General features: G+C 37.1%; 1 protein-coding gene across 1 annotated transcript; it reads left to right on the forward strand.

The window, feature by feature from the left end:
- Positions 1-5,651: 5,651 nt before the first annotated feature.
- Positions 5,652-12,420, forward strand: LOC111994147 (transcription initiation factor IIB). The gene is made up of 7 exons (XM_024026007.2): positions 5,652-6,124; positions 7,795-7,819; positions 9,899-10,028; positions 10,114-10,244; positions 10,569-10,657; positions 11,837-11,913; positions 11,993-12,420. The coding sequence occupies exons 1-7, from the start codon at positions 5,739-5,741 to the stop codon at positions 12,124-12,126; spliced, it is 972 nt and encodes a 323-aa protein (XP_023881775.1). The 5' UTR covers positions 5,652-5,738; the 3' UTR covers positions 12,127-12,420.
- The last annotated feature ends 8,660 nt before the right edge of the window (positions 12,421-21,080 follow it).

The following is a 21,080-nucleotide window of genomic DNA, read 5'->3' on the forward strand; positions in this document are numbered from 1 at the left end:
CAGGGCAAGGGAAAGGGTAAGGTTATCCCTCATGAGAAGAGGGATTTCAAGTCGGATGGCTACAACAATAGCAGCCCCAGAGGGATTTTATAGGGCAATCTAGGCCTGCAGCTCCTAAAGTGGTTAACACTGTGTTCCGAGAACCAGTGCATCAAGTCTTGGAGAAGATTAAGAACGAGCCATATTCCAAATGGCCAAACAAGATGAGTGGAGATCCCTTGAGGCACAATTAGAGCCTTCATTACCAATACCACCAAGAGCATGGGCATACCACCGAGGACTGCAGAACCGTGTGGAATCATTTGGAGCAACTGGTCAAAGAAAGAAGGTTACAACAGTTTTTGTATTGGCCCAACAAGCAAGGAGGTGAAGTGAGGTCAGGGGCTCAAAGGAATACTTCTTCAAGGTCCCCGTTGAGCAAAATCAATGTCATCTTTACTGCACCTGGAAAAATTGGTTCTCAACCTTCCAAGGTAATGTCTGTAGCTCGGCTAACAGTTGAGGACTCTAACTTTGAGCTGAAGAGGGCTAGAATGGAGATCCGACCGGCATTTAGTTTTTCGGACGAGAATAAAATGGAAACCGTCCAGCCACATGATGACGCTTTGGTGGTCACCCTTAGAATAGGTGGGTACGATGTAAAGAGGGTGATGGTAGACCAGGATAATGGTGCAGAGATTATGTACCCTGACTTGTACAGAGAGCTAAACTTAAAGCCTGAGGACTTGACAGCCTATGGTTCACCTTTGGTAAGTTTTGATGGAAAGGTTATCATTCCAAAGAGTCATATTAGACTGCCCGTGCAGGCAGGTTCAGAAATGGTTGAAGTGGACTTCATTGTAGTAGATGCATACTCTCCCTACACAACCATTATGGCTAGACCCTGGCTTTATGCTCTAGGGGCCGTTTCTTCAACTCTGCATCAAAAAGTGAAATATCCGTCAGGGGACCGGATTGAGGAGCTTATAGGGAGTCAGTCCATAGCTAGGCAGTACCTCGTGTCTATAATTTTGCATCAGCCTGCAGTTAAGTTCTTGGCCTTTGTTGATGGGGGTTTATAGCAATCAAAGTCTTCGACGCTACCTGTAAATGGGCCAGCCAAGGAGGCAAAATGTGAGGATTTAGAGAAATTTGCTGTAGGTGATGACTTAGAAAAGTTTTTTCAGGTTGAGGCTCAGCTTTTGATGGAAAGGTTGTCATTCCAAAGAGTCAGATTAGACTACTCGTGTACACAGGTTCAGAAGTGGTTGAAGTGTACTTCATTGTAGTAAACACATACTCTCCTTACATGGTCATTGTGGTCAGACCCTGGCTTCATGCTCTAGGGGTCGTTTCTTTAACTCTGCATCAAAAAGTGAAGTATCCATTAGGGGACCAGATTGAAGAGCTTATAGGGAGTTAGTCCATGGCTAGGCAGTACCTCGTGTCTGCAATTCTGCATTAGCCTGCAGCTGAGTCCTTGGCCTCTGCTAAGGGGGCTTGCAGTCAAAGTCTTCGACACTACCTGTAAATGGGCCAGCCGAGGAGGCGAAATGTGAGGATTTAGAGAAATTTGCTATAGGTGATGACCCAGAGAAGTTTTTTCAGGTTGGGGCTCAGCTACCGCCTCAGGAGAAGGAAGAGCTGGTAGATTTTCTCAAGAGGAACATTGATGTGTTCGCTTGGAATGCCTACGAAGCTTCGGGGATGGATTCGAGCTTCATCTGCCATCATTTGAACGTCAATCCATCTATCATCCCCAGAAAGCAACCACCTCAGCTCTTATCCAAGGATTATCCTGACGTTGTCAAAGACGAAGTGATGAAGTTTAAGTAGGCTGGGGCTATTAAAAAAGTGTTCTACCCTAAATGGTTGGCCAACACTGTGGTTGTAAAGAAAAAAAATGACAAGTGGTGGGTATGTGTAGACTTCACAGACTTGAACAAAGCGTATCCAAAGGACCCCTTTCCTATGCCTCAGATTGATCAGCTAGTGGACGCAACAGTAGGCCATCCTTGGATGAGCTTTTTGGACGCCTTTCAAGGTTACCATCAGATATCTTTAGCCTTGGATGATCAAGAGATGATAACTTTTGTCACTCCTATTGGGAATTACCATTACAAAGTGATGCCATTTGGTTTGAAGAATGTAAGGGCTACCTACCAGAAGATGATGATCAGGATGTTTGAGCCACAGTTAGGAAAAAATATCGAGATTTAGGGTCCGTTTGTTTTGGGTGTAAATGGTTTCAGGAAACCATTTTCCGTAAAATAGGCTGTTTGGTTGGTTTTGAAAATAGAATTTTCTGAAAATCATTTTCATTTGACCATAAAAAAGAAGCTTTAACCATTGAAATTCATTTTCGTTCCTATTTTCACTTCAAATAATTTTCGAAGAGAGAGAGAGAGAGAGAGCGAAAGGAAGAAGAGGGAGCCCAGATCACGCCTTCGATGTTGCCGGCAAACCCCGAGCTCTAGTCCGACGATCGCACGCACCAGATCGCACCGGTCTTGTCGATCGCAGTACCGCGCCACTCGCACTGCACCGCTCGATCTCACCTTCGATCTCGTCGCTCGATCTCGCCTCCGCCGCTCGATCTCGCCTTCGACCCAGAACCTTCAACCCACCGATCTTCAACCTAGAGCCTTCGACCCATGACCCTTCGACCCACGAGCCTTCGACTTCGCCGAAAACCCACGAACCGATCTCTCTCTCTCTCTCTGATTTTGATTTCTATGTGATTTTGATTTTTGTTGTTGTTGTGGTGGTGTGGTGGTGGTGTTGTTTTGGTGGTTGTGGCTTTTGATTGCCGGAGTTTGCTATCATAGGTTGAATTGGAGTTTCGGTGGTGTGTGGTGTTGGGATTTGGCTGTGATTTGTTCTGTGGATTGGGATTTGGCTATGATTTTGAAATTTTTTGTAATAAAATTTGTTTGGATGCTGAGAAAATAGCTGAGAAAATGTGAAAATTTTGTAGGAAAATAGCATTTTCAGAATAAAACCAAACACATGAAAATATTTTCTACAACAATTTTCATAATGCAACCAAACACTTGAAAATATTTTCCTTTTCCGGAAAATAGCATTTCTGAAAAATATTTATTTTCCGGAAAATACTTTACGGGAACCAAACACAGCCTTACATAGATGATATGGTAGTAAAAAGTAAGACAGAGTTCGAGCATATTAATGACCTCGAGAATATCTTTGGAATACTAAGGAAACACAAGCTACACCTTAACGCTTCTAAGTGTTCTTTTGGTATTGGTTCAGGGAACTTCCTGAGGTACATGGTCACACTCCGCAGAATTGAGGTTAATCCTGACCAGATTAGGGCAATTAACAATCTACAGCTACCTCAGAATCCCAAAGAGGTCCAAAAGCTAACAGGGATGACTGCTGCTCTGAACTGATTCATCTCTTGGTTAGTAGACAAGTGTAGGCCTTTCTTTCAGCTATTGAATAGATGGAGGGGATTTGAATGGACTGAGGAATGTGTCTTGGCTTTCCAGCAATTGAAAGATACCTTTCTCAGCCCTCTATTATGTCACACCCAAGGTGGATGAGGTTTTGTTTGCCTACATTGTAGTGGCCTCCCACGCGGTGAGCTTGGTGCTGATACGGGTTGATATTGGTGTATAGAGGCCAATTTATTATGTGAGCAAGTCATTAGATAAGGCCAAGGTCCGTTACCTACCACTGGAGAAGGTTATTTTGGTAGTGGTGCATGCTACACGTAAGCTCCTCCACTATTTCCAATCACACACAGTTGTTGTCTTAACCTAACTCCCACTAAAATCTCTACTTCGGAGCGCTGATTACACAAGGAGGATTGCAAAGTGGGGTATGATCCTAGGGGCTTTTGATATCAAGTACATGCCTCATACCTCTGTCAAAGGTCAGGTCCTCGCCGATTTGGTGGTTGAGTTTGCTGAAACCCCATTAGAAGAAAGAGTAGAGAAGCAGAATATGGATGAAAAATTGGTTGGTGCAATCGCCGTACAAGAATCTTTGTCCATGAGGTGTATGTTGATGGTGCAGCGAACCACAGAAGATCTAGATTGGGGCTACTTCTGATGTCTCCCGAGAGAATTACAATTGAGAAATCCCTGAAATTGGGCTTCTCGACCACAAACAACAAAGTTGAGTATAAAGCTCTACTGGTAGGGATGACCATGGTTCAGAAAATGGGTGGAAAAGCAGTGGAAATATTCTCTGATTCAAGGCTGGTTGTGGGCCAAGTTCAAGGAGAGTTGGAAGCCAAAGATCCTAGAATGCAGGAATATTTGAACCAGGTTAGACATTTACAGTCTAGATTTGAGTCTTTTAATTTATCGTAAATCTCTAGAAGTAGAAATACATATGCCAACTCTCTTGCCACGTTGGCATCCTTGTAGAAGACTTGTATAAGCCTATTGAGGTAGGAAAAAACGTGGCTCATATTCATCAGATTAGGGTGGGACCTAGTTGGATGGACTCTATGGTGTTGTTCCTTAAAAAGGATATCCTATCCAAGGAAAAGTCAGAGGTTGACAAGGTGCAAAGAAAGGCTCCTCGGTTTTGGCTGTCCGAGGACTAAAAATTGTAGAAGAGATCTTTTCCTTGCCTATATCTACTATGTATACACCCTGAAGTAGTTGAGCTACTCTTGGAAAAGCTACATGAAGAAATTTGTAGGAGCCACACAGAGGGCAGATCTTTGTCTCACAGAGCCCTCACTCAAGTCTATTGGTGGCCAAATATGCAAAGGGAAGTACAAGAGTACGTGAAGAAGTGTGACCAATGCCAAAGATTTGCACCAAACATGCATTAACCGAGAGGAGTCCTTAACCCTCTGACCATCCCTTGGTCTTTTGCTTAATGGGGCTTAAGTTGAAACGCGCATTTGCATTTCAGTTTTTTTTTTTTTTTTTTTTTTCATGCGTATTCGTCTAATATTTTTTACTGTTCATTCACTGTTGCGGCTACTGTTCATGAATAGTAGCTGCAATATTTGACTTTTTTTCGTGAACAGTGCATAGTATACACTATTCATGGACCTACAAATTTCACTTTTTCACAACTTTTTCATTAAAAATAGTTCCCACGGTACTATTTACACATTTAAAAATTATTTGCTATAGTATTTTTTAGTTTTTAGTTTTCAACTGTACCCAAACAGATCCATAATAAACATTATCTTTTTTAAAGATAATTTAGCAGTTATAACAAGAAATTATGGATTTGAAAGCTAGATGTGTAGTTTGAATTACAAGACTTTTGCAAGATATATTAAACATAGAGAAGTGTTACATATGCAATATTTTTATAATACTTTCACAACAAATCATAGATAAATCTATTTAAATATCACTTATTTTATTAAAAACTAAAAATACTGTACCAAATAATTTTAAAATAAAACTAAACAGTGCACACATGAGCATTGGACAAACTGTTTACGCATGCTGAACTGCATGAATGGAGTGGTTGAACTGCGTGAATCACGTGCACAGCACACGGTGGCTGAACTACGTAAATGGACAAACTGCACGGTATATGTGGGTCCTTACAAAAACGCAACGTGAGGGTGAGAAGGTGTGTCCAACCATTACGTAAGTTGCTATTTGTTCTTTTAATCCGATTACTTAAATTACTTTTTAACAAAAATTTGGACATAATAAACATGGGACCCACGAAACATCCTAAAAACAACACAGACAGAACCCCATAAATAGAAACAAAAGAATAGAAAAAGACTTATCCAATTGTGGAAGATAATGGCATCGTCAGCATCATCATTATCGTCAGAGTGGTTATGTCCAGAGTGCAAGCGAGCAACGGAGGTGGTGCTAGACCACTCAGCAGGCGACACCGTGTGCTCCGAGTGTGGCCTAGTTCTCGAGGCTCACTCCATCGACGAGACCTCAGAGTGGCGCACCTTCACCAACGAGTCCGGTGACAACGACCCCGTTCGCGTCGGAGGGCCCTCCAACCTTCTGCTTTCCGACGGCGGCCTCTCCACCGTGATATCTTCAAGACCCAATAATGCGAACGGTGGGAGTGACTTCTTGGGTTCGGGTTTGGGCCGGTGGCAGAGCCGTGGGTCTAACCCGGATCGCTCGCTTCTTCAAGCTTTTAAAGCCATTGCCTCCATGTCTGATAGGTTCGTTTCGTTTGGGTCGCGCTTTTTTATGTTATTCTTTGTTTGGTTGCTGAGAAAAAAGTTTGGGAAGTTTTGTTAGGACTGCTTTTGTTTTTAGCGAATTTTGAAGTTTTTACATGCAAGTTTTAGCTGTTTATAGTTATATTCTCTCTCTGTTTGTTTGGTTAGAGGGAAAGCTAGGGGGAAGAGAAACTTTAGCGTTGCGGTTTTTTTTTTCATGTTTGATTGAATTTGAAGATTTACATGCAACTTTTAGATAATCATACTCTGTTTCTCTCTTTGTATGGTTGGTGAGGAAGTATGAGAAAATGAGAGAAACTTTGGAAATTCGCTGTCTTTGTTTTCTACTTTTATTGAGTTTGAATTTTCTATGTAACTTTTAGGTTTAGGTATCCATACTCTGTTTGGTTGGTGAGAAAGCTAGGGAAAGTTTAGGAATTGCGGTTGTTTTTGTTTTCTTTGTCTGATCAAATTTTAAAATTTCCATGCAAATTTTAGGTATTTATGCGCTCTCTCTCTCTCTCTCTCTCTCTGAGGGTTAGCGGTTAACTTTGTTCGGTTGTGAAGGAAAATGAGATGTCTTCGAAAACGTTTAAATTCCTCTGTTTTCTTTTTTGTTTATAAAATAAAATTCTTGAATTTCAAGTATTGAACTAAGTTTTGAAAAAAGGAAAAAAAAAAATTTGTAGTTCTAAAAGAGTTAAGAGTCTGTTTGTGTGTTTGGTTGGTGAGAAAGTGAGAGGGGAAGCTAGAGACAATTCTGAAAGGTTTAGTTATGTGTTGTCTCTGTTTCCTGAAATTGGAAAGTATAAACTTTACTGTAGAGAAAGAAAAATTCAAACTTGGGCCTCTTAATTTCCCGTTTGGTTGGTGAGAAAGTTCGAAATGGAAAGGGCTGTTAGTGTTTTGTTTTGGTTTTCCCAAAAAATTGAAATTACTGTATATGATGGAACCAAGTTATTGAGTTGGACTGACTTTCCTATCTATTTGGATAAGTGAAGCTGACTTTTTGGTTTTCGAAGGAACCAATTTCAGATTTTAAATTATGCTCAGGTCCCTCTCTGTTTGCTGGGTGAGAAAGTAGTAGAAAAGAGTTGAAAATTGGTAGGTCCTTTGTGTTTTGTCTTTTTTTATTAATCTTTTTGTCTTTTTGGATAATGAGAATGAGTCCTATACTACTATTGAAGTTGGACAAGTAATCTAATGGGGATGATTGAGTGGGATTTACTTTAAGTGGTTTTCATAATCTGTTATGAAAGTTTAGTCTAAAGTATTACTTTTTCTTTTTCCTTTTCTTTTTCTTTTTAAACCAATTATGGTTAGGAAAATATTGTTCAAAGTTTAGTCTTTTTTCTTCTTTGTAATTCGAGCAACTGGATTTTCTCTCTCTTTGTTTTTCTACCCTTAAAGATTCTAATGATTTGCTAAAAGCAGTGCAATGTAATTTCAATATATGCTCCTTTCATTGGCTCAATTTGGTGAATTTTAGTAATTAGAGAAGTAGATTTTGTACAGAGAATAAGTATACATAATACATTTTTAATTTGTCATGTTCTTGTTGAACTTTGCATTTTGTTATAGTACTATTCTTCAACATCCCCTCCCTTAAAAGAAAAAAAATAAAATAACCAAAAATTTAGAAAAGCTGATGCAATCATTGGATATTTCAGGTTGGGCCTTGTTGCAACAATAAAGGTATGATAATTAAAAAAAATCATTTATCTGTTTTTAAAGTTTTCCATAATTGTTACTTTCTGATTATGCGTGTCTAAATATTCGAATTGCTCTATCTGAATTTGTTGATGCGTGGTTATTGCTCTACTTTCTTATATATGTGTGATGTCCTCTCTCTCTCGCTCTCTCTAACCTGTACTTTTGATTTCAATGGATATTTCAAAAGCTTGATACATCCAACATTGTCGGTTGCCTATTTTAGAATGCACGTTCTTAATAAAATTTTAAGAATTTGAATGGCCCAGCAGTGATACGTTGCATTTGTATGAATATCACTCATAACTGATTGAATGAGTGCCATATCAAGTGAAAGCATGCCCCTTATTATTATGTTATCAATCCTTGTTCATAGTTCAGTTCAGCGGTTAATTGCAAACAATCAAGAGGGGCTAATATAGACCTTGAATTCATCATAGACACGTCTAAGCACCTAATAGGATTTTTGTTCTAGATTGTCTTATTGAATGGGGAAATGTATAAGATGGACCTGTTTCTCTGAAGCTAAAACCACAAGAACCCCCCCCCCCCCACCCCCCCCCCCCCTTCTTTTCTCATTTCACCCTCTTGGAGCTTGATACATGATTAAACTTATTAGATTTAATTTTTAACCTATTATTTATCAATTTTCATTAAAAATTATAAGTAGATCATGCGGTAAAAATTTTAAAATTTGTTTTCTTATTAAGGATATATGGTCTTGAACTTTTCTTCTTCTTCTTCTTCTTCTTTTTAGAAAAGAAAAAAGAAGGAGATATGGTATCTTGACATAAGTGCAGAAAAATGTTAATAATTTTTCAAACCCCCTCATACTGATTGGCAGTAGTTGACACAGTGAAATATTCTGTAATGTGATGAAAACTATTTTCATTTTCTAATGGTTGATGATGTTAGTTTAAGTATCCTTTCTTATCTGATTTTGTTTGTATTTTGATGCTAGCAAAGGTAGTTGTTGAAAACCTGTTGGTCGGAAAGTTGTTGATCACCGTTTTTGATGTGGAAGTCATCATTGCAATGTTGTTGCAGATTTTTGGTTTATAATTGCTTTTCACTTTTATTTATTTATGTTTGGCTAAAATGCACTTTTCACCTTGAGGTTTCTTCTAAATTGGCCCATTTACTTTCAAAACTTGCAATTTACACCCCCAACTATTGCAATGATATCAATATGTGCCTTACATTAGGTCTGTCACATCTTCACTGATACCCTGCCTAAAAATGACATTGTTTTTTTGTGTGTCTGTGTGTCCAAAACAACATCTTTTTGTGTGGATTAATGACAAGATCTGATGGATTTTGACAGAAGGGTTACATTAGCATTGTTGTAATACGTTTAAATTACAAGTTTTTGTAGTTAAATGATTGATTTAAAAGAAAACTCAAACTTAGAGGGCGTCAGTAGTATTTTAACTCTTTTTTCCTCTGTTAAATTCAATCATGCACCCATGCACAAGCAAGAATGAACCTAGGAAGAAGAGCCACCACCAAGCAAGTATTGCTCTTGGGCTATTAGCATTGATAAATTACTAGTTGTTTTTCAAAAGTTCAAGCTGTTAAGAAGGGTGGATTTAATCATTTGACAATTATTTGAACACTCCCCTCATGTGTGGGCCCAAACTCCCCATTAATAAGTGTGCCCAACATGTGAGATTTTTAACTTTTAAAATGGAAGGTAGGGCAGAAACAGGGTTTGAATTCAAGACTACTTGCTAACAAGTGCATTGGCATCTATAATAGCTAATAGTTTAGTAGTTTTACTACTTTATCAGTTTATACAATAATTTAGGAATATTTATTTAAAGTACTCTTATCTTCTCTTTGTTGTTCTAAGCTCATTCTAGATTTCTACACACACACACACACACACACACACATACATACATACATATATATATATATATATATAACACATATTTAACATGTTTTTAGAATGCCTAGTGATATTTCTACTATTAAAGTGGTTTTGGTTCTTTCTTGATATATTTTGAGACTTTTGATTTGGAATGCTTATCTGTTTTTGGATGTGTAACTTTATACTTTCAGGATCGAGCCAATGAAATATATAAGAAAGTAGAAGATCAAAAACCTCTCCGTGGACGAAATCAGGATGCAATTTTGGCTGCATGCCTCTACATTGCTTGTCGTCAAGAAGACAAGCCCCGCACTGTGAAAGGTGAAATTCTCTTGACAAATTTGTATTTTGTGACGTTATCTTTCTGTGAGTGTTTGAGGATTGCTGAACATTTTTCTTAACTCAGAAATTTGTTCTGTTGCTAATGGAGCCACAAAGAAGGAAGTTGGTCGTGCAAAAGAGTTTATTGTAAAACAACTGGAAGTAGAGATGGGTCAGTCTATGGAAATGGGAACCATACATGCTGGGGATTTTTTGGTGAGTTTGATGGTGTAGTCATACTCTGTAGTTTGCTAAACATGAATGTTTCATGCAATGTCTCCTTAATGGTGGCGCTTACAGGCATCAGGCTCTGCACAACATATGCATGGGATGAGCCCTGTGTATACTGCATCTTGCCCACTGATTGGTGAGCAAGGGACAGTCACTGACTTGGCAACTGTCGCTTGCATTGTCCTTTTTCCTAGCATATCCATAGTAGTGGTTTTATCTATTTGAATGACTTTTTATTTTTGAACATGCCTCATTATGGATTTGTCTAGAATAAGCAATGACATTGTTTTCGCCTTGAACTAATTTCAGAGACGTTTTTGTTCCCACCTTGGCATGACTAATCAAGCAGTAAAGGCTGCTCAAGAAGCTGTTCAGAAATCTGAAGAGCTTGATATTAGGTAGTTCTTTTTTTTTTCTTTTTCCTCCCCGTCCATATTGTTAGTTCTCTATTCCATTATTTCTATGCCTTTCCCAACTTACCTTTTACTTTATTTGAAAAATTAATAATCTTTTTTTCCGTCAATTTTTTTTTTTTTAAGTTTAATTTAAGAAGGTAATTTGGGAAACCGCTACATTCATGTTTCATGTTTGAAAAACATTGCATTGAATAATGTTCCCTTAAAAAATTTGATTTTCTAAGACAGACTAACAATATGGAACAAAGGGAGTATTTGTCGAAATGAGTGAATTGATGTCTACAATATGTGAGAGTATCTGAGGAGGTTAGAGCTTATCCACAATTCGGATGACCACTGTTGTTATTCCATAATATTGCTTATAGGTGTTTTACTAATACAAAGCCTATATATGTGCTCTGCCGAATTATTGACACTCATATTTGAGCAGATGGGACATGCTTTTAGAAGAAGATGAAGTTTCCAGTGTAACATAAGAAAGAAACTCTTGTAACAAGAATTAAAAGATTACAGTATACTTAAGTCTGGATGTGTTTTTGGAGATTGATTGATATTGTCCATGGAACTATAAGTCTTCAAATACCTGTCTCACAGCTGAGTGCTATCTCTACCAAGTTCAATACCACAGTTTTGTGATTTTTTTTTTTGCTTATTTTATAAATAGATGTTAATATTGCATCTGACTGTGACACAGCTTGCTCAATAGTCCTCTTAAAAGTTTTCTTTTGCTAAGAAGTCTTTTTGAACTTTAGAAACAAAAAAACTGAGGAATAGGAAGCAGTAATTCTGGAAGTCTTGTCAGTTCTTTATAATGGTGGTGAGGGAGATTATAAGCCCAGTTCTTTCAAACACAACTTTGGTTAACTTGACAATAGCTTGAATAGTGAAATTGTTCACTATATCCCCATGACACTCCGGATTTTATATAGGATTCTCATGTATTTCATTCTTCGAAAGGGGGGTGGGGGTCTTCTGGATGACTAGAACTCTCAGACGATTTGTTTTTGCTTAAAATGCCAGATTATTTCCACTAGAAGCTTAGTTATAGCTTTAAAACCTCACTTTTCTAGGTAGAGTTATACTTCTACGCAGCTTAATTTTTAAACAAAATAAACTCATCCAAACTCACATTACTGCCACATTGGGTTTATATACGTGCAGGAGGAGCCCAATATCAGTAGCAGCAGCTGTAATTTATATGATAACTCAGCTATCAGATGACAAGAAGCTTCTCAAAGGTTAGAAAGATAGATTGATGTTACTGTTCCTAATTATGAACTTGATAAAGCTAACAATTACTAAGCCCTGTGGGTGCAGACATATCTCTTTCCACTGGAGTGGCTGAAGGGACCATCAGGAATTCCTACAAGGATCTTTATCCCTATGCTGTAAGGCTAATACCAAGTTGGTGTGCGAAGGAGGAAGATCTTGGGAACCTCTGCAGCCCATAAAATATTTTAACGACTGGTGTATCACAAATCAAAAGATTGAAAAACTGTATTTCTCATTAATCATCAAAGATTACACAAACTACCTATATGTAATGATTTGTACAGGTGTGAACACAGAGGAAACTAACTAACAACCTATCACACGTGTAGCTACAAGACTAACTAACTGATTCACGTGTTAACACTTAAGTAAGCATCTAAACACTAAACTACAGGTTGTATCATCATTATGCTTTACTTGTGTTGATCTGTTGTTTCATCCTCTGTTATAGAATCATCAGCTTTGTTTGTGTTGATCTGTTGTTTCATCCTCTGTTATAGAATCATCAGCTTTGTGAACAACTCTGATTATGTTAATGATCTTGGTAGCTTCAGGTTCAGCTCTATCTAAACTCTGATACTCCCCCTCAAGAGCAGCAGGTGTATGTATATTAATCATCCCCATCCTTTTAATAAGAATTGAAAATTGATTGTAATTCAAAGCTTTAGTGAGTAGATCAGCCAATTGACAATTTGATCTAACATGATTCAGCTTGATCACTTTCTCCACCACCTTATCTCTAACTACATGACAATCTATTTCTATATGTTTATCCTCTCATGGAAGACTAGATTGGATCCGATGTGCAATGCAGCTTGATTGTTGCAGAACAACAAGGCCTCCTTGTCATGATTCACTCCAATGTCCTTGAGAAAGTACAAAATCCATACAATCTCACATGTTGCCACTGCCATGGATCTGTACTCAGCTTCGGCTGAGGATCTTGATACTATAGATTGCTTCTTGGACTTCCATGACACCAAAGAATCACCAATGAAGATGCTATAGCCAGTCACTGATCTCCTAGTGTCAGGACATGCAACCCAATCTGCATCTACAAATCCTTTTAAGTGCAAGTCTGTGTTAGAAGAATACATGAGTCCTTTGTCTGGTTCACCTTTCAAATATTGCAATACTCTATGTGCTACATCCAGATGTGGTCTCCTTGGCTTGGACATAAATTGACTGAGTTTATGGACAGTAAATGTAATGTCAGGTCTTGTGATTGTCAAATAGAAGAGTTTGCCCACAAGCCTTCTGTAATGACTAGGATCCTTAAGCTCTTCCCCTTCGAACTTGCTTAGCTTTAAACTGTGCTCCATAGGAGTTTTAGCAGACTTACAGCCAAGCAATCCTGCATCATTGAGTAGCTTAAGAGTATATTTCCTTTGGAAGAGAGCAATTCGCTTATTTGATCTTGCAACCTCTAAGCCAAGAAAATACTTCAAATCACTCAAGTCTTTAAGTTTGAACTTATCATCTAGCATGACTTTAAATCTGTCCACTTCAGCCTTGTCATTGCAAGCTATCAAAACATCATCTACATAGACCAAAAGAATCATGAAAATGTCACCATGTCTTCTGGTAAACAAGGAATAATCAGCCTTGGATTGAATGAAACCAAGTTGAATCAAAGTGCTTGAGAATTTGGCAAACCATTGCCTAGAAGCTTGCTTGAGGCCATAAATGGACTTATTGAGCTTACAAACAACTTCCCCTTGGCTGTGAAACTCCTGTGGAAGAGCCATATACACCTCTTCATCTAAATCACCATGAAGAAAAGCATTATTTACATCTAATTGGCTTAAAGACCAACCCTGAATGGCAGCAACAGCAAGAAGAACTTTAACAGACACAATTTTTGCCACTGGAGAGAAGGTTTCAAAGTAATCAATGCCTTTCTTTTATGTGAATCCCTTAGCCACCAACCTTGCTTTATATTTCTCAACAGAACCATCAGCTCTATACTTGATTTTGTAAACCCACTTATACCCAATTGATTTCTTATTAACAGGTAAGGGTGTCAAAGTCCAGGTATTATTAGCCTCAAAAGCTGCTATTTTAGCAGCCATAGCAGCTTGCCATTGGGGATCAGACACGGCCTGGTAGTAATATTGAGGTTCAACAAGAGAGGAAATAGAACAGCAAAAAGTCTTATATGATGGAGAAAGATGATGGTATGAGACATGAGATGAAATGGGATGAGAAGTATCTGATTGAGATGAAGACAAAGGCTAGACAGAAGCAGCTTGATTGCAGTGGAACTCTTGTAAGTAAGAAGGTCTTTTAACAGGTCTAGTGGACCTCCTAAGAGGATGAGAATATGCAATGGGATCAAGGGGTGCTTCTGGAACGTCATCAAGAAAGTCATCATCAATAGTGTGATGAACTTGGATAATAAATTGAGGAGTAAGGACAGGAGTGTTGGGTGGGAAGAGAAGGGGATCATCATGTAAGGAAGAAACAGGAGAAACACATGGTAAAGGCAATGAATTGAGAGGAATAGAGTTATTGGAAGATGAAAGATAAGGGAAAACAGACTCATGGAAAACAACATCTCTAGAAATAAAAGTAACATGAGTATCAAGGCCATAGAGTTTATAACCTTTGACATTACAAGGATAGCCAAGGAAAACACATATTCTTGCTCTTGGTGTGAATTTGTTTTTGGTTTGAGCAATTGTAGAGGCAAAACATAAGCAACTAAAGACTTTGAGATGATTATATTCAGGAAGTTTATGAAATAAAAGCTCAAAGAGTGTTTTGTCATTCAACAAAGGAGATGGGAGTCTATTTATGAGGTAGGTAGCAGTCAATACACAGTCACCCCAAAACTGCAAAGGTATTTGAGATTGAATTTGTAATGCCCTTGCAATGGAAAATAAGTGTTGGTGTTTTCTCTCCACAACAGAATTTTGATGTGGGGTGTAAACACAACTATGTTGATGAATAATGCCTTGTGAACTAAGAAAATCAGACATGACAAATTCTTTGGCATTATCAGTCCTAATGGATTTAATGTTTTGACCAAACTGTGTGGCAACCATAGTGTAAAAGGACTGAAATAAAGGCCTAACATCAGTTTTGGATTTCATTAGAAACAGCCAAGTGGCTCGGGTTGCATCATCCACAATTGTTAACAAGTATTTATAACCATCTAAAGTAGGAATGGAATAGGGACCCTAAACATCCATATGGACTAAATCAAAAACACAAGCACAGATTTTATTATTAAAAGGAAAGGGTAACCTTTTAAGCTTGGCCATAGGACAAACTTGACAAGTCTTATTACAGCAAGATTGTAAAAAAGGAATAGTGTGACCTAAAGCTTTAAGCTTCATATCTGAAGGATGTCCTAATCTGGCATGCTAGAGAAAGGAAGATGCAGAGGCAGAACTTGTAGAGCTTGTTGCAAAAAAAGGAAGAAAGAAGCATTGAACTTGTGATTGCTTAGGTAATCAACAAGTGAAGAATGAGGAATGTGCTGGAGACTATCACATTACAACAAGTACAACCCATCAACAACCTTGCCCACCCCAATCGTTTTCCAAGTTAAAAGGTCCTGCAGAAAACAATAAGTGGAGAGGAAAACAAGACAATAAGGTTGAGATAATGTGAGTGTACTAACAGATAGTAGGTTAAAACTAAAAAAGGGAACACAAAGGACATTTGTGAGAGTGAGTGAAGAAGAAAGAAAAATAGTCCCAATATGAGTGACTTGAGCTGATTCCCCATTAGGCAAGTGAACCAAAGACTGTGTAGTAGCAGTAATTGAAGTTAACAGATCAACAGAACAAACGAAATGGTCAGTTGCACCAGTATCCAATACCCAAGTCCACTTATCATAAGTTCTTCTATTCACAACTTGTGCAGAGAAAACACTATGAGATAAGTCAATACCTGACATTGGGGCACTGGCAGTGACAGATGTGGAAGATGATGCTACATTGGCCATTGAAGTATCTTTCACTGGAGCAGAAGATGCAAGGGATGAGGTGGAAGCTCCAAATAGAGCAAAGAGCTGTTGATATTGCTCAGGAGTAAAAGCAGTATGGTGATGCATTGGTGAGGCAATTGGAGGAGCAATGGGCAACACTTCTAAAGACACTTGATAAGCCATAAAGGGCTTGTTCTTGAATTTAAAGCCTAGGGGAAAACCATGCTTTTTATAGCATTTATCCACTGTGTGGCCGATCTTTCCACAATGTGTGCAAGTTGGTCTCTCCTTCCCTTTGCCAACAGCACCACCAAGAAATGAACCAAGATGCTCATTAGACAATTTAGCAGCTAAGGCAGTGGAATCAACCTTAGTAAAAGAGGCATTTGGCACTGATCTTTGTGTCTCTTCTTAAATTAGCAAGGAGTAAACCTTAGTAAGAGATAGAATGGGATCCATAAGCAAAACTTGAGATCTAACTTGGGAGAAAGAATCATTCAATCCCATTAGAAATTTAATGACAGACTCTCTTACTTGCAAATCAGTAAGCCTCTTGTTAATATTGCAAATGCATTTACCACAGGTGCAAGAGGGAAATGGACTAAGGTTCTGTAACTGATCCCAAAACACCTTCAATTGTGTAAAGAAGTCAGTGATAGACATCTCACCCTGATGAAGCTCTGCTATATCCTTTTGGAGATTGAAAACTCTAGGTCCATTTGTCTGGGCAAAGCGATTCTTCAAGTCATTCCAAATTTCTAGGGCCGTATCTTCATAAATGATGCTTGCTTGGAGTTTTGGTGAAACTGAATTGGTTAGCCAGGTGCCAACCATGTTGTCACATCTTATCTAAGCTTGCACATTCGAAGGAGTTGCTACCAGTGGTGATGAGAGAGTCAAAGTCCCATCGATGAACCCTAGTTTATTTTTGGTGAGTAAAGCCTTTCTCACTGCACGAGCCCAAGCTACATAATTTTCTCCACCTATCAGTGGCTGTGTGACAAGAACTAAACTTGGATTCTCTGCGTGATGCAAGAACAGAGGATCATCCATTGGAGATTCTTGTGAAGAAGAAGATGGATTCACAGGTGTGGAAGCATCTGTAGAACCATTTACATTTGTAGCAGAAGCCACGGATGACGAATGAAGAAAGAATTTTCAAGGAACAAAGAATTTCTCAAGAACAGAGGAAGATTTTCTCGAGAAAATTGAGAAATAGAAAGCTAAAATTGAAAGAAATGCAAAAACCCTACAGGAATTTGGGAATTTGCTCTGATACCATATCACAAATCAAAAGATTGAAAAACTGTATTTCTCATTAATCATCAAAGATTACACAAACTACCTATATATAATGATTTGTACAGGTGTGAACACAGAAGAAACTAACTAACAACCTATCACACGTGTAGCTACAGGACTAGCTAACTGATTCACGTGTTAACACTTAAGTAAGCATCTAAACACTAAACTACAGGTCGTATCATCATTATGCTTTACTTGTGTTGATCTGTCGTTTCATCCTCTGTTATAGAATCATCAGCTTTGTGAACAACTCTGCTCTTGTTACTGATCTTGGTAGCTTCAGGTTCAGCTCTATCTAAACTCTGATATGGTGCATTGATTTGCAGCATTTTTGAGTTAGATGCTGCTTCTGTTATTTTGGACATGGAAGAACTTCTATTTCTATCCTAGTTCACCTTTTTTGTTCCTTCTAAATTGTCTGGATTCTAACTCGTATTTTTCAATTATGTGTAGTCTCATTCAAATTAGTGGCAAGCCAACAACCACTAAACTGCCTTTGTCTGTTGTGGCAAGATTCCTCTAACCCTTGTTCATTCTGTTTTGTTGGACTATGGAGGGTTAGCATGAAACACTGATGTAGCAAGTTGGTGTGTGAAAGTAGTATAGTTGGTGGAAGGGTAAACACAGAGTATGACATTTGTATCTAGTACTTCTGTTCTTGTTATTTGATGGGTAGGGACAAACTTAGAGCCTACCCGTTGTGTTAGTTTTCCTTTTGTTGTAAATTATGCAATGCTGCATATCATTGTACAAATTTATAGCCACTTTAAGCAGCTTTCAAATTTTGTGTCAAACATTGGGATTGAATCCAAGGTTCTTGCCAGATCAAGATGCTTTGTGTTATTTTAATTTCATTATTTTCATACATTTGTTTGCTTGTACTATGTTAAGATTGGTTAATCTCAGGTACTATACTCCTTGCTGAAAAGATAAAAACAAAAAGGAATGCCGAAATCTTGTACCATCTTAATTCTAAGATTGTCTGTATTAGTCTTACCTACTTATTTGTAGTATGTAACTTGTACTTTCTCTCCATCTAATCCACAAGTAGTACGCAGGAGTTTGAATGTATGCAAAGCCTGATGCTAGCTACCCATGCATATTCCTGTGATCCTCTCCACTTTATTTATTAGTATTAGTTAGCACCATCAGTCTCATGTAGATGTGAACATTTCAACACAACTGTAGAAATTGTAAATAACTAAAGCCCATTTTGCTCTTTGCTTGTTCAATGTGATCCAATAAGCTCAAGCGTCATGGCATTTGTTGCCTGACCAAATAAAATAGAACATTGGAATGTTCAACTCACAAATGTTTTTGCTCAGGGATAAATTTAAATATTGGGCCTAGAGTTTATGGAAATTCCGAAGCCCAATATTAGGAAAATAGAAAACCACATAAGGGCCTTCACATTCAGCCCAATATTTGATGGTGACTCCTTTTCTACTTGGACACTTGCTTTGCTTGGTGAAATACACAAATAAGTTATCAGTGAAAATACCATCTTAGGGTCACTACCAATTAGCTCTCTATATTTTGGTAATAATCAATTTGGTCTCTGTTATTTTCAACTTGCAGTCAATAATGTCAATCCACATATATGGGAATAACATAAAACGCTAATTCTCTCATTATTTTTTAATTATATTTTAGGGTTTAATAACTATAGTTTAATTTTAATAAACATGGTAAAGGAAACTTTGTTTATAGTGAGGTATTGGAGAAATATTAAACGAGGTTATAGCCGTATATTTGTCTGTTGTTGTACTCATTAGTTTTAGTTAGTTTGGTAATAATGTGTCTTGAGCTGGGGAGCTGGAGCTGTTGGGCTAAAGTTAGTTAGAACAATTGATGAACTAGAATTAGTTAGAGTAGTTACTGAATTGGAGGCAAGAATCAGTTAGTTAGTTGCTGTGAGTATTGTAAGAACTAAATGTACATAAGGAAACTATGACAGGATTGTAATGGTATCTTTGACTGATAATACATTCTCTGTGATTTTCCTCTTTCTTTTCCTCTTATTCTTCTTCTTCTATACTCTATAATCTCTTAACCTTGGCGGCCTAGTTTTCTTCGAATAAATGAGCTATCAATGAGAATTCCTGAATTTGGCTAAACTTGTACTAATTAGCAATCATGGTATCATATATAATTTTTTTTCCTTTTTTGGATTTTAATGGCTTGTACCTCTTCTTCTTCATTCAATCCAAATATTTATCATGACCGTTTCAGCCCATCTTTTTTTTCATAATGAGAAAATTCTAGATTTGTGTTGGTCACGCAGTTATTAACTGGAGACGATTATCCAATATAGAGTCAATCCATGTTTATGTCAATCACTGCCAAGAACAAAGTGGTATTCATTGATGATTCAATTCTACTATCATATCTAAATGCTACTTTTCAAGATGTAACAATATGTTTCTTTCTTAGATCCTGATTCAGTAGCTAAAGATATCGTGGCTAGTGTAATTTACATCATGTGTCAAAATCAGTCATCTGTGAGTTCTTATTTTGAACAAGTGAAGAGTCATTGGGAGGAGCTCATTAAATATTGTTCTTAACCAAGTTTTTCTTGTTGTGCAATGCAAATGATCCATGAACCATGATCAATTCTTGATGGGACTGCACCGAGTCCTATTCTCAAATGAGAGGTCAAATTTGACTCTACTCTAGGTGTTTCCTCTTGTTTAATAAGATGAGAAATAAAGATCAAAACTACATCACATCGAGCTGCAAGTATTATTTGTAATCCTTCTTAAAATCTTTGAAGTCTTGGGGGTTTTTAAATGTCACATCTCCCAATTTAAATTATTATTTGTTTTCTTCAAAAATGGTAATACATCTTCTATTTTAAGCACTGAATAAGTCAAATAATAAATTTCACTGATTTTGTTAAAATTCTACAATAAAGTAGATAAAAGAAAATTTATTGAACACATTGTGTAACTAAGTTTTTGCTTTTTACCAAAATAAAATAAACAATAGTAAATAATTTATAATAAAAAAAACTTCTGTAATTTTCTTAATTTTTTTTTTATATAATAGATTTTTCATAATAGAAGTATTTTAATAATGTCTTATTTAAAAAATAGCATTGTACTTTTTGTTTTTCTTTATCTATAATCTTTGTGTAATATATATAATGTAATAGCCGATGACATTTGAATTTTTTTAAACTCTTTCATATTATGCCGTATAAGTTTTGATAGCCTTACAATTTTTCGCATAATTTTTATTTTTTTAATTCTTTATTTATTTGGCACATAATTTTTTTTCAATTCCTTATTTATTTGACAAAAAAACTAATCAAATGTCAACAATTCCTTTTAATACCCAATACGTAACTTGTATTTAGACTCTCATTAGGAATTGTTTTTCTTAGAGCAGAGTGCAAGTCTTTGACTAGCTTCCAAAGCATGTTTGTATGCAACACAAATTTCTTCACAATAAAGGATGTGTAACTGACTTACTCTCCTAAAAATCATATAGGATTATAAAAACTAGGCTAAACTCAACCCATACATCTATTTAAGAAACAAGAACCCTCATAGAAAAATAAAACAACATTGTAGTTATAGTTTCAACTTTCAAGCCATGGAAACCCACCTTGGAAATATCCATGAGACATATTGAAGAAGAAATACACCATGACCAAGTACATGAAGATCATCTAATCTTCACATGCCAAATATGTGTAAAGTCCATGGAATCAATCCAAAAATTCAACTACAACAACTATGCGCACTCTTTTTTGTTATGTCAAATACATCGAAATCTAAATTGACAATAAGGTGTCAAACATTGAATGTCCTATATTTGTTTATGATGCATGAATTGCATGGTTAAATAAGAATTAATAAATAAAACTGAATATCATATATATTTTAT

Source organism: Quercus suber, unplaced genomic scaffold (assembly GCF_002906115.3).
Source record: "Quercus suber isolate HL8 unplaced genomic scaffold, Cork oak 2.0 scaffold_395, whole genome shotgun sequence".
NCBI classification, from domain to species: domain Eukaryota; kingdom Viridiplantae; phylum Streptophyta; class Magnoliopsida; order Fagales; family Fagaceae; genus Quercus; species Quercus suber.

Excerpts from the sequence above, each read along its gene's own strand:
- LOC111994147 (XM_024026007.2), top strand. The coding sequence starts at position 5,739 with ATGGCATCGTCAGCATCATCATTATCGTCAGAGTGGTTATGTCCAGAG. Across the intron at positions 10,029-10,113 it reads CAAGCCCCGCACTGTGAAAG|AAATTTGTTCTGTTGCTAAT; the intron begins GTGAAATTCTCT and ends TTCTTAACTCAG. Across the intron at positions 10,658-11,836 it reads TCTGAAGAGCTTGATATTAG|GAGGAGCCCAATATCAGTAG; the intron begins GTAGTTCTTTTT and ends ATATACGTGCAG.